The sequence below is a fragment of the Phyllostomus hastatus genome, unplaced genomic scaffold (assembly GCF_019186645.2).
Source record: "Phyllostomus hastatus isolate PE091 unplaced genomic scaffold, TTU_PhHast_1.1 phas_scaffold_55, whole genome shotgun sequence".
NCBI lineage: Eukaryota > Metazoa > Chordata > Mammalia > Chiroptera > Phyllostomidae > Phyllostomus > Phyllostomus hastatus.
Window position 1 is genome coordinate 10,769,985 of NW_025334035.1, and position 14,276 is coordinate 10,784,260.

The 14,276-nt window shown below is 37.8% G+C and overlaps 1 protein-coding gene across 1 annotated transcript in view; it reads right to left on the bottom strand.

Moving 5' to 3' along the window:
- Positions 1-12,967, bottom strand: part of TEKT3 (tektin 3) — a 36,241-nt gene extending 23,274 nt beyond the window's left edge. The window contains exons 1-2 of the mRNA XM_045824590.1: positions 12,389-12,967; positions 9,982-10,065 (exon numbers count right to left, since the gene is read on the bottom strand). Of these exons, the coding sequence (XP_045680546.1) occupies positions 9,982-10,065; positions 12,389-12,967 (663 nt within the window). The remainder of the gene's footprint in view (positions 1-9,981; positions 10,066-12,388) is intronic.
- Between the last annotated feature and the right edge of the window lie 1,309 nt (positions 12,968-14,276).

Below are 14,276 nucleotides of genomic sequence, written 5' to 3' on the forward strand. Positions count from 1 at the left end.
TGGAAGATTGTATTTTTCTAGAAATTTATCCGTTTCACCTAGGTTTTCAAATTTCTTGGCATACAGTTCTTCATAGTAATTTCTTACAATCCTTTGTATTTCTGTTGTATCAATTGTAATCTCTTCTTTTTCATTTCTGATTGTGTTTGTTTGGGTTCTCTTTTTTCCTTGATGAGCCTGCGTAAAGGCTTGTCAATTTTGTTTATCTTTTCAAAGAACCAGCTCCTGGATTCATTGATCCTTAGAACTGTGCTTTTAGTCCCTATGTTATTTAATTCTGCTCTGATCTTGGTTATTTCCTTCCTTCTACTTGCTCTGGGATGTCTTTGTTGTTGTTCCTCAAGTTCTTGTAGGCATATGGTTAGGTCATTTTTTTGAAATGTTCCTTACTTCCCTTGCCTGCCTTAAGCCTGAAACAATGACAGAGGGTGGTGCAGCCCTGTGCTGGAAAGGGCGGGCTCCCCAGGCAGTCAGTCCTAAGAAAGAATATGTAAAATCCTGTGAAAACTGCTTTGTTTAGAATGCTCTCAATTAAATGATAAGGGTCAATTAAATGACAAGCAAGAAATGAGGTTTTTCCTCAAAATTTTATGGCTTGTTAGCTATCTGACCCTGAGTCAAAATAGGCCCTCCAAGTTCTTTGTATGTTATTTATTGTTTGATCCTTACTGCCTGACAATGATTAATGAACTTTACCTGTGTTCCTGTACAAACAAACCCAATAAAAGCCCACTGAGGAAAAGCCTGTTGGCCCTTCTCCTTTGAGAAATCAGCCACCTTTCCTCCCCAGGCAGATCATGTCTTGGTAGACTTATTCTCATCTGTGGTGGCCAAGGGAGCCCTATGGGCAGAGCCCCTCCATACCTCCCTAATTTCATTCTTGACCCATTCATTGTTTAATAGCATGCTATTCAATCTCCATGATTTTGAGTGTTCTGGGGTTTTTTTTCCCTTGGGGTTGGTTTCTAGTTTCAGTCCCTTATGTTCACAGAAAATGCTTGATATGATTTCAGTTTTCTTGAATTTGTTGAGGTTTGTTTTTTAAATTATTTATTTATTTATTTTTAGACAGAAGGGAAAAGAGAAAGAAAGAGAGGGAGAAAGAAAGGGAGAGAAACAACAATGTGTGGTTGCCTCTCTCACACCCCCTACTGGGGACCTGGCCCGCAACGGAGGCATGTGCCCTGACTGGGAATCGAACCAGCACATTTGGATCACAGGCCAGCACTCAATCCACTGATCCACATCAGCCAGGGCTGTTGAGGCTTGTTTTGTGTCCTATCATGTGGTCTATCTTTCAAAATGTTCCATGTGCATTTGAAAAGAATGTGTATTTAGCTTCTTTGGGATGGAGGGCTCTATATATATCAGTTAAGTCCATTTCATCTAGGGCATTGTTCAATGCCACAGTATCTTTGTTGATATTTTGTTTGGATGGTCTGTCCATTCTTGACAGTGGGGTGTTAAAATCCCCCACTATAATTATGTTGCTGTCAATATCTTTCTTGAAGTCCTCTAAGATTTTCTTTATGTATTTGGGGGCTCCTATGTTGGGTGAATATATATTTCCAATGTTTATGTCTTCTTGGTGGATTCTTCCCTTGAGTATTATGAAGTGACCTTCTGGGTCTCTTTTTATGGCCCTGTTTTTGAAGTCTACTTTGTCTGATATGAGTATTGCTACCCTGGTTTTTTTCTCCCGTCTGTTTGCTTGGAAAATTTGTTTCCAGCCCTTCACTTTCAGTCTGTGTGGGTCTTTTGTCCTGAGGTGGGTCTCTTGTAGGCAGCATATGTGTGGGTCATGCTTTCTTATCCATTCAGCTATTCTATGTCTTTTGATTGGAGCATTTAGTCCATTTACATTTAAGGTTATTATTGATAGGTACTTATTCATTGCCATTATGTACGTGTGTTCCTCTCTCTCTCTGTCTCTTTTCCTCCCTTTCCTTAAAGCAGTCCCTTTAGCATCTCTTGCAGAGCTGGTTTGGTGGAGGTGTATTCTTTTAGACTTCTTTTGTCTGGGAAGCTCCTTATTTGGCCTTCTATCTTGATTGAGAGGCTTGCTGGGTAAAACAGCCTTGGTTGCAGGCCTTTGGTTCTCATTACTTGGAATATTTCTTGCCATTCTCTTCTGGCTTGGAGTGTTTCCATTGAGAAGTCAGCTGCTAGTCTTATTGGGGCTCCCTTGTATGCTACTTCCTGTTTCTCTCTTTCTGCCTTTAAGATTCTCTCTTTGTCTTGGAATTTTGGCATTTTAATTATGATGTGTCTTGAAGTGGGCCTCCTTGGGTTCCTCTTGATTGGGACGCTCCGTGTTTCCTGAATTTGTGTGACATTTTCTCTCATCAAATTAGGGAAGTTTTCCATTATTACTTTTTCAAATAGGTTTTCTATCCCTTGCTCTTCTCCTTCTCCTTCTAGTATCCTTATTATATGGACATTATTATGTTTCATATTGTCTTGCATTTCTTTTAATACCTCTTCATTCTTTCTGAGCTTCTTTTCCTCTTCTTGCTCATTCTGAGTGTTTTCTTTTCTACTTTGTCCTCCAGCTCACTGATCTGATTTTCTGCTTCATCAATCCTGCTTTTCATTCCTTCTACTGTGTTCTTCAGTTCAGAAATTGCATTCTTCATTTCCTCTTGGCCCTTGTTGATAGTTTCTATTTCCCTTTTCATGTTGATATACTTTGCAGTGAGCTCATTGTAGTTTTCCTGTAGTTTCTAGTGTGAGCTCATTGAACTTCCTGATAATCATTGTTTTGAACTCAATATCTGATAGTTGAGTTGCCTCTATTTCATTTAGCATTTTTTCTGAGGCTTCCTCCTTTCCTTTCATTTGGGGACTGTTTCTTTGTCTTCCCATTGTTTGTGCGACTCTTCTTGTTAGCCTCTGCTTCTTAACTTGATCTTTTCTGACTCCCTGGGTTTATGGTGTAAACTTGCATTGTAGAAGACCTGTGAGTTTCAGTGGTGCAGTCTCCTTGATCTCCCCAGGTCACCGGTGTTGAGCTGTCATTTAAGTTGGCTCTGTGTTTGTCTTTGCATTTTGATTGTTGTTGGGTCTTTCTTTGGTGGTTCCTTCCCTCCAGCTAGTTAACTGAGGGTCACTCTGTCCACCACCTCCTGTATTTTGTTGTGCTGGTGAGGGCAGGTTGTGTTGAAGCTGGTTCTTCCATGTGTACAAGGTTTTGAGGATTCTCTCTTGCTCTTGTTCAGTTTCTCCCCTATTTAGCTTTATGTCCAGATAGGTCCTGGGTTGAGGTTAGTGTGGTTTCCACTCCCTCTTTCACCTTCTTCTGTTGTTATGTGTTGGTGATTCCTTTGTTGTTGGGTTTCCTCTTCCAGTGGGTATCCTGGTGTTCACAGCTTCTACCTACTCTTTTTTGTGATCAGTTGGAGGGGGAAAGCAAAATGGTTTAAAACAGCAAGAGAGTATTCTATGATATTTACAGTAGCAGCTGGTAGAGAAGAGATAGGAGATCCTTTGGCTATGTATACTGTTAACCATGATATTCCACCCAACTAGCCACTTTTTAGAAAGAATGGAAAGAAGTTAAGACTCTTGTTGGGGAGGGAAGGGTTGTGAATTGGGTCTTACACGGTTGTTTGTTGGATGTTATTGGAGATCAGATTCTGAGGTAAGGTGAAAGTAAAAGATAGAAAATAGATGTAGTATGTGATACAATAGAGTTAACCACTACAGTAATAGAGTTCAGAAAACTGTGAAGTGGGCTAAGATCTGGGAGGGGTGTTGTGTAGTATTTCCAATTGTATGGAACAGCTATTATTTACAATAATATTAGAGCAAAAATCATATGTCAGAATCTATGTGATCTAGATAACAAGAATAGAGAGTATAGGACCTTGAGTAGTGTGCTAATGGAACACAAGTGAAGGACAGTAAATTAGCAAGACACTATGAAAGAGAGAACAGGGGAAACCTGTCAACAATATAATATAACCAGCCAAGCAAAGAAGGCTAAACAGAAAGAAGAGGAATACAAAAATACTATTAAAATAAAAGATGTAAGAATGATGAAAATAATAATAATACAAATATGCCATAACTTGCAGGTTCTCTGTAATAGCAAAGTGAAATTTCTCTCACTGTCTCAGCTGTTGGGATGCCTCCTCTTTGGGTCCAACTCTGTTCTTTTCATAATTCCAGGTTTTTTTGTTTCACTTGTGGGTATTAAAAAAAAAAGAAGCAGGAGAAGGAAGGAAGAAGAGATAAAATTGGAAATAAAGAAAGAGGGAATAAAAAAGGAAGAAGGAAAGAAAGGAAAAAGGAATTCAGAGATAAAAAATATTAAAAATTAAAAAATAAAACATTACTTTAAAAAAAGTCTCTTGCTGGTTTCAAACTGGCCACACCGGTTTTTCTAGTCTTGCTGCCTGCAGCAAGCTGAGGGACTTTTCTCCCTTCCCATTCTGCACTCAGTCAGCCTCCTGCACTCTCCCCAGAGCTAGCCTAGCGCCTCTCCCAGGGGCCTTGGGTGTGTGATCCAGGCCTTCCCCAACATACTCTCCCTGGGGTTACAGGTGTGAGCTCGAGGCCTTCCACAGAGTACACTCTCCCTGGGTTGCTGGCATGTGTGGTCGGCCAGACTGCCTCCGGCCTCACTGGTTCCGGAGTGCACCCTTCCCAGTGCTATGGGGGCATACAGGGCTTCCTGCACCACCTCAGGGAGTGCTGCCCGGCTGGGTGAGGAGGAGGCTGGAGCAGTTGCTGCAGGAGAATTCCCCAAACAGTGTCTCTTTTTTCACTTTTTCTTTTTGAGAAATTCCTCCTACTCAAGCCTGCCGATTCATACAGTGGCCTGGCCTCTCTCACAGCCCAATTCTCCAGCCGAAATGGTGACTATCAGGGTCTGGGCCCATCACAGTGCGACTCTCAACTCTCCCCAGCCAGTGTCCATAGACTCCTTGGGTGCTCACAGCCCCTGTGTGTTTTCCATTTAGTCCTTATTCTCCTCTCTGTGGCTTCAGGCAACCAGGTCTCTCCCAGTGCTGCTCAATCCTTGTTTGGCCAGGGAGGGAGCACTTGACCCAGCTCTCTCCCAAGGACCCCTTGGCAGACCCGGCAGGTGCCAGGCCTGGGGCTGTAGCCACCATAGTCCCTGTGCTGGTCCCTGGGACCTTATTGTCCTGAAGCACTCTCCTTACCATCTGATTTTTCAATGTCCGCTACAATTTTTGGTCTCCTGTTTTCATATATGCTGGGGTACTGTTGGATGTTTGCTCTGTTCCTCCATAGATTGGCTAGGTTTTTCTCCCATGTGTAGGGAAAAGTAGAATCTTCTCCCTCCTACCTTGCCACCATCTCCCTCCCTCTGTTAATTTATTTTTTAATTTCCACCCAAAGGTTCATTTGGCTTCAAAGTCCAAGAAGTTAGCTTGGTCTGGTAGTCCCATTGTTATAGTATCCTAATCAATTTCCCAAGAGATGCCATTGTGTTAAGAATAACACTAATTGTAATAGTCAACAGAATTCATGAAAAAATATTTCATTCCACCCACAGTTTTAAAAAGCAGGCCCATTTCTTTTTTATATTTATTTAGTTATTTAAAAAATTGACACCCATTTTGGTAAAAATAAAATATATGCCAACATCATTACCTTGAGTAGGCTACAGGATACATTCTCTACCAGAACTGCTTGGCGATGGCTAAGGTGCCCCTCAGTTGATGAACCATCACTCCAATTGCAGACTCAGTTATTTTGAGGTAAAACAGAGTCTGCTACTGACCTAGAAAATATTTATCTCCAAGGCAGCGGTTTTTGTTGGTTTTTTAAAATATAGTTTTATTGAGATATTATTCACAAACAACAGAATTCATGTATTTTACTATACAGTGCAATGGTTTTGAGTACATTCACAGAGTTGTATAAACATCACAAGAACCAATTTTAAAACATCTTTACTCACCTAGGAAACAACATACCCCTCAGCTGGTACCCCAGTTTCCAATCCCCCAAGCCTCCTTCTCCTGGGCAGCCACTAACCTACATTCAGTCTCCATACATTTCCCTGATCTGGACATTATATATAAAAGGAGTTACATAATACATGGTCCTTTGTGACGGGCTTCCTTCCCTTAGTATAATTTGTTCAAGGATCATTTGCATAGTAGAATGTAGCACTATTCTATTCCTTTTAATGGCTGCATAACATTCTATTGTATGGAAATACCACATTTCATTTATCATTCATCAGTTGATGGGCATTTGAATTATTTCTAAATGGCTGTTATAAATAATGCTGGTATGAACATTCATGTACAAGTTTTTGTGGCCACATACTTCCTTTTCTCTTGGGTATACACAAAGAAGTGGAATTACTGAATCATATGGTAACTCTGTTTAACCATTTTCCAAAGTAGCTACATCATTTCACATTCCCACCAGCAAAGGTGTGAGGGTTCTAATTTCTCCACATTCTCACCAACACTTGTTATTATCTGTATTTTTTAGCATAGTCATTCTAGTGGCTGTGAAGTGGTATTTTATTGTGGTTTTATTTAAATTTCCCTAATGACTATTGTTTCTGACCATTTTTTCTTATGCTTATCAGCCATTTGTACACCCTCTTTGGAGAACTAGAGAGAATTCAGATCTTTTGTCCACTTTTGAACTGGGTTACTTGTCCTTTTTTTTTCTTTTTTGGTTGTAAAAGTTCTTTATATTTTCTAGATACAAGCCTCTTATCAGATATATTATTTGCAAATATTTTCTTTTATTCTGTGATTGTCTTTTCACTTTATTGATGACACTCTTTGAATCATCAAAGTTTTTTATTTTGATGATGTCTAGTTTATTTTTTTCTTACGTTGTTCATGCTTTTGGTGTCAGATTTAAGAAAGTATTGCCTGTTCCAGTGTCACAAATATTTATGCCTATTTTCTTCTTAGAGTTTTACAGCTTTAGATTTTATATTTAAGTCCTTCATCCATTTTGACTCAACTATTTTTTAATGTGGTGTGAGGCAGGGGCCCCACTTCAGTCTTTTGCATGTAGATATCCAGTTGTCCAAACCCCATTTGTTGAAGAAAATAGCCCTGTCCCATTTGAATAGTCTTGACACCCTGGTTGAAGATTAATTGATTATAAATGTGTGAGTTTATTTCTGGATTCTCAAATGTTATTGCATTGATCTATATGACTATGCTTAAGCCAGTACTACACTGTCTCACATATTATAGCTTTGTAGTAAGTTTTGAATTCAAGAAGTGCAAGTCCTCCAATGTTCTCCTTTTTCAATATTATTTTGACTACTCTGCATCCCTTGAAGTTTCATGTGAATTTTAGGATGTGCTTGTCAATTTCTGCAAAGAAGTGAGTTGGAACTTTGACAGGAATTGTACTAAATCTAGGATCATTCTGGGAAGTAATGCCATCTTAACACTATTTAAGCCTTCCAACATATGAACATACTATAATAATTTATTTATATATTCATTAATTTCTATCAATACTACTTTATAGTTTTAAAGAAGTGATCCTTAACTCTGGCTGTTAATTAAAATTATATGGGGAATATTTTAAAATACCAATGCCTCAGATTTGAATCAGAATCTCTGGAAGAGGGATCTAACCACTAGTATTTTAAGACCCTTCACCAGGTGCAGACTTGAGAGCTAGAATAATGGAAGCACTAAAGTTGCCAAGTTTCAAAAAAAATCTTTTAGAAATATCATACTGTGTTTGTGGGCAAACTGATGAAGTTGAGCTATTAGAAGTGGCTTATAATGTACCTCATAGAGAACATCTCAGGGTCAGTGACAGCATGGTATTTGGGGATTTTATGTTCACCAGCTATGAAAGAGGAAAGGATAATTTAGAACACTGGTTGGGAGAATGAAATTAAAAAGAGAGTGGTGGGAAACAAAGCAGAGGAACAACATGCAGGAGCTGAAGCTGACTACAGAGTGGATAGGGTGATGGTCAGCAAGACCTGCCCTGGTAACTGGATAGCCTTGGTACCATCAGTAGGAAGGAGAAGGCAGGAGCATCAGGAGAGAAAAAAAGTTCACTTTTAGGTTTCATGAATGTGAACCAAAAGGTGAGTTACCAACATAAATATGTTTGACAAGTACTTAGGGATACAGAACTAATACTTAGTAGAGGATATGGCTGAGAGAAAAAAAAAAAAAAGAGGTCAGGAAGGGCCCCAAGCACACAATGGCTAAAAGCATAGGAATGGCAGAGATCTTGTGGGAGCGAATCTTTTACAAATACCACACCGTGTCTGTGGCAAAACTGATGAAGTTGAGCTAAGTAAAGGTCAGAGAGCTTAGAACTAAATCGTATTTAATTGGTGGAGGGTAGAACAGAGTAGTGAGAGAATCAGATAGTAGTGCAGATATAAGATTCTGGGTAGCAATTTGGTTATATATCAAAAGCTTTCCAAATGCACATACCCTTTGACACATCAATTACATTTTTTGAAATGTATTCTAAGGAAATAATCAGAAATACACACATATCAATAATACTTTTGAACATTGCAATGTTATTAAAATAGTAAAAAAAAAAGAATGAAAACAAAAAGAAGACAGGGAAACCGCCTAGGTATTTGAAAAGAGAGGATTGATTATTTTTTAAGATTTTATTTATTTATTTTAGAAAGGGAAGGGAGGGAGAAAGAGAGAGAGAGAAACTTCAATGTGTGGTTTCTGGAGGCCATGGCCCGCAACCCAGGCATGTGCCCTGACTGGGAATCGAATCTGCGACAGTTTGGTTTGCAGCCCGCACTCAATCCACTGAGCTATGCCAGCCAGGGCTTGATTTTTTTTTAATGATAGTGGAACACTGTGTAACCATTAAAATAATGTCTTAACATATATAATGATATGGGGAAGTAACTCCCAATATAATATTTAAATGAATAAAGCACTATTGGGGTTGAGGGTGAAGTAAATAGGCAGAGTAAGAGGATTCTTGCTTAGGGCAGTGAAAATACTTTGTACGATTCTGTAGTGGTGTATATATAACATTGTACATTTGTCTAAACTCACAGGATCTACAGCACCAAGAGTGAACCCTAAGGATAAACTATGGACTTCAGGTCATTATGATGTGTCAATGTAGGTTCACCCATTGTAACGTACCATTCTGGTTGGGAGGTGTTGATAATAGAGGGTGCTATGTATGTGTGGCTACAGGGGGTATATGTGCCTTCTTCTCAATTCTGCTGTGAACCTAAAACTGCTCTAAAAAAAAAGAAAGTCTTTATTTTAATTGTTGTTCAAGTACAGTTTTCTGCCTTTTACTCCCATCCCAGCCCACTCCCCCCAGCCCTCCCCACCTCTCTCCCATTTCTACCCACCCTAGTTTTTGTCTATGTGTCCTTTATACTTGTTCCTGTAAACCCTTTCCCTTTTCCCCTGAAATTCCCTCCCCTCTGGTCACTGTCAGCCTGTTCTCTATTTCAGTGTCTTAGGCTATATTTTGCTTGTTTATTTTGTTGTTTAGGTTCCTGTTAAAGGCGAGATCATATGGTATTTGTCTTTCACCACCTGGCTTATTTCGCTTAGCAAATAGCACTGTCTTCCCATATGTATATATAGGAATAATCAGCACTGAGCATTTATTCAACAAAAAAAAGTCCTAATCCAATTCAGATACACTGCATAATTTCAATCTTGAGGACACGTCTATATGTCTTTATGTTGGGTGGTACCTATCTAAGTATGGTTAATAAAAAAGACTTAAATACCCCAAAGTTAATAGTGATTTCTGTGTAATTGAAATTCAAGTGATTTTGACCTTTCCTTATTCTTTTCTGTATCTTTCAAATTCTCTAAATGAACATCTATTGATTTTATCACCAAAAAAGTTAGCATTTCTAAATGCTATAAACACTTGATACTGTAACTTCTTATTTATCAGTGGCTTTCTGTAACATCATTTCATTTCTGTACATTAAATACCTGTTTGCCACTAAGTTTCTTGTGGAAGTATTGTCCCCATATTTACCGTCAGCAGTTCTCTTTCCACTTCGTCATGAACTAGGTCAATGCCCATCCTCTTCTCTCGATGAAATAGACATTCTCGAGCTACCTACAGACACACAAATAATGGAAAACACTAATGCAAACTGACTAAAGTCAGTGACCAGAATTACCTGTTTCTAAAACGAGTCAACCAATACTCCCAATACCAACTTTTCAAGCCATTTTCTTGGAAATATAGCCTGAAACCAACCATGACAACTCTGTCAATCCCTGCTTGTAGTTAAAAGGTAAAGAGTTAGTTCTTCAAAGTATTATGAAAGCATTCCTAATTTGGAAAGCTGGCAAAATGCAGCAGATGGCATCTACTTGAAATTAGCATCTGAGAATATTACTTGGCATTCATTTCTTCTACAGAAGTACTTCAATAACCTGAAATATAGTCTTCAGAATATTACTTCTAAATATTTTCTACAGGGAAGGGTAAAGATAAAACAACCGATTATCTTTAAAGACATTAAAATATCTGTGTAACCAAAATCAAAGTGATTACTTTTGAAGTACCAATTATAAAAATAAATTGTCTTATCCATTAAAGAGAAAAAATACAGAAAAAATAAAAGATGATTTAACCATAGTCCTATTGCTGTTTTGTTTGTTTGAACAAAGCAGAGATTATATTGTCTTTATAATTTTACATACTTTTTTAGGGTTAATGTTAAATTATAGGCCCTATTCATGAAATATTCTTGGAGACAAAGTGTATTGACTCCAGGGGAAAACAGCTTAGATTGCTGACAATAAATTAAGCATGAAAGAATATTATGTAATTTTTAAAATCCCATTTCAAACACTATTTCATGATGGGATGATTGTATAATGCTATATTTAAAAAATCAAAATATAATAGTATGTACATTGTAATTCAGATATAATATCATTGAACAAAATCTTTGAGTAAATCTTTAATTTTTAAAATAATACAATGTATATTTACTAGAAGGTGGTTAATGGGTTGGAAGGAACTCCAGTTATTTTAAAGTGTATTACTTAGTCAGTTTTCAGGAAGTTTCTGCTTATCTATAGTCCTACCAGCAGTATATAAAAGTGTCCATTTTCTGCACTTTTGCCGACCCTGCATGTTATCAATTTTTATTCTTGTTAATTTGATAGGCCAAAGATGGTTGCTTCATTAATTCTGCATTTTTACTGAGTTTTAACACTTTTTTTCATATATGAGTTGATCATCTATTTTTTTGAGAGGTATCTGTTTATGTGACTAACTTTAATTTTAATCAGGACCCTCTGATACTATGTTGATAGTTAATGTTCAAACACTCAAGAACATCTGGACAAAAATTACAGAAAAATATCCAAATTAGTACCATCTCACTGAAAGCAGGTATCACTGAAATGAGCATTTTTCCAGATAATTTACAGTAAATGGGACATTCGATGGGGTGGGGCATAGAAGAGACAAGAAATCCTCAAAATGAGCAGAGCACAGAGAAAGGGTAGAAAGGCTTCTAATCCTGAAAATCAATTCATGATGAGTTAGTGAATTTAAAATGACATCATTAGTGTCTATCAACCTCTCTTAAAATGCCTGGTGGTTGTATTTGTATGTGCTTGTTTTTAGTGAGGGAGAGGCACAAAAAGAAGTAACAGTGTGCAGAGGTCTCCAACAAACTCCTGAAACCACAAGACTTCTAAACTCTGGCACTACAGATGTAATGATAAATTCCTATAGTAAATGCTCTTCACATGGGAAATAAGTCATACAAACATGAAGACAATGGTATGAGCTTTGCTTACACACATACACACACACAAACACACACACACAGTCTTCTTTCCATGGTGGTGGGCAGAATGAGGTTGGAGGGCCCCTCACACACTCAGAGCTTGGTCAGGGGCCAGCAGTCAACCACAATGTGGCCTCCATGATCACACTGACATCACCTCAGTCTCATTTCTCTGTCCCATGAAACCCATCCCACCTCCTAAGGTCTCATTTGATCATTTCAATGAGCCCTGAAATGGAATCATGACATATGCCCAGGAGGCATTTCACAATACAAACTAAACAAATAGTTGACTTTGTGGATTTTATTTTTCAAATATTGTTTATACTAATCCAGGGACAGCAACCACCAAGCAGCCTATTTAAGAGATTTTCATCTTCCCATCTCTTAAATATATTGTGTGTCCTAAGGTGTCTCTTTAATTAGTCTCCTTTGCTTTGCATTCAGAATTCTTTCTGTTTAAATGGTTGTTCTGGACAATATGTAAAAATGGTAATCATCTTACCATTCCTGCTACCAGCTACAGGTGAAATAAAACACAATTCAACCAAAAAATAAGCTCAGAAATTCAACCAGTGAGTTATAACCATAAAATGCTGAGTCATTAACATAAGGTCTTATATTTACCTGAAGAGGGGCTTCTGTCTCCATCAACGCCCTCTCCAATTTTTTCTTAACATCAGTTAGTTCATTTGTCTCTCCAATCATTGCATCCAACTCATGAATGATTTCGGATTTCCAAAATCCTATGTCATTGACTCGTTCTCCCAAATTTTGGGTGGAGTCTGCCTGGGTTTTTCTCGTTTGTTGATACTTGTCTTGAATCAGGCGAGAGGTATCTACCCTTAGTCTTTCTGAATTATGTCGGGAAGTGTTTGATTCCTGGTAGTTAGTTAAATTGGACCTGTACCAGTCATCAGGGGTATACCTTGTGAAGAGAGTTGTTCTGTTGGAAACAAAGGGGAGCATGGTGCTCTCGGATACCTTCTGAGAATTGGTGCAGTAGGGGCCCAAGCTTGGCAAATTGGAGGCTGCTTTGTAGTATGTGCTTGGTCTCCAAGGAAGGCTCAAGCTGTGGGTCAAATTGTAGTGGGGGAAGCGGTCCCTATAGCTTGATGTCATGGTACTGATGGCTGGTAGAAAGTTGGTTGGTGTTGGTCTAGGGTGGGCATAAGTTGCTGTTAAAGTAGAACCCAAAGACTCCATGATGCTCAAGCACTACTTGTAAATCTCTCCTGTTTAAAAGGAAAAGAAGGTAAAAATAGATAGTCACATAACTAAATCTTTGGTGAAAATTTAAAATCAAAGGCCACATGACTTAGTACTAGTAGCAGTGCTCCCTAATACATATATTCCAATTTTTTTTCATCTCTGCGTCTCCTGATGTATTAAAAATCATATTTTTAGATTGGCTATTTGAAACTTTAAAATATTTTTAATTTATAAGAAGTAATAATATCTTACAACAAATTTAAATTAAGAACCTGAACTACGCATTTTAACATATAGGGGTTCAAATCTTGGCTCTGGTATTTACTAGCTACGTGACATTGTACAAATTACTTAATCTCTCTATGCCTCAGTCTCCTCATCTCTGAATTGGGAATAATAGTACTTACTTCTTTGAATTGTTATGAGCAATATTAGCATCAAGGGTTTGCTTGGCAGCTCCCCCCTTAACCAAGTCTTCCTAAATAAACACACAATCTGGGTAAAAATGGTGTGGTTGGTAGGCAAACAGTGTTCAAGGCAAGTACCTGGCTGTCCTGTCAGACAACTTGCCACCTGTAAGCACTTCCAATATGAACATTCTAGGGCAGCCTCAGAGGTATGAGGATTGAGTAAGACAAGTTTAAGTATGTGGAATGCTAGGCACAGTTCTGGGCACATTGTAAATGTTCAACAGTCATCAGCTTTAAAATTACCAATACAGAGGAGTATATAAAGTAAAAAATAAATATCCATTTTCCTCCAAAAACTGAACTCAGAAGTAGGCACTGAACAGTTCACTAATAGTTGTTTCTCTCCAGGTTTTTCCTATTCATGTAGGAACATATTTATTATTTATTATTTTAAATCCTAAATAAATGTACCATTTCTACATATGCAGAGATTTTTAATACAAAAATAAATTATCTTAACCATTGTTAAGTATTACTCTAGAATATACACTTTAAAAATACATATGTTAGAACATACAGATCCACTTCATCTTTTTTTTTACCAGTTGAAAGTATTTTATTGTCTGAAAATCTGGGTCATTATTAGTCCAGAAAGGCAAGGTTACCATACATTGTGGTGTACTTTTCAGCATCTAAACATCATTTGGCTCAGGAGTTAATGTCTATAGACCCACTTACTGAAAAGGAAAAATAAAATTATATCCAATTCCATAGCCTACTCAGAATAAAAATCATTTAGTTATTTAAATAGCTATGTATTGAAGCCTTTGGTATCTAAACCACAAAATAATCTATTCATAAAATTGTGGTCAAACAAAACCTTTTTGGGCCAC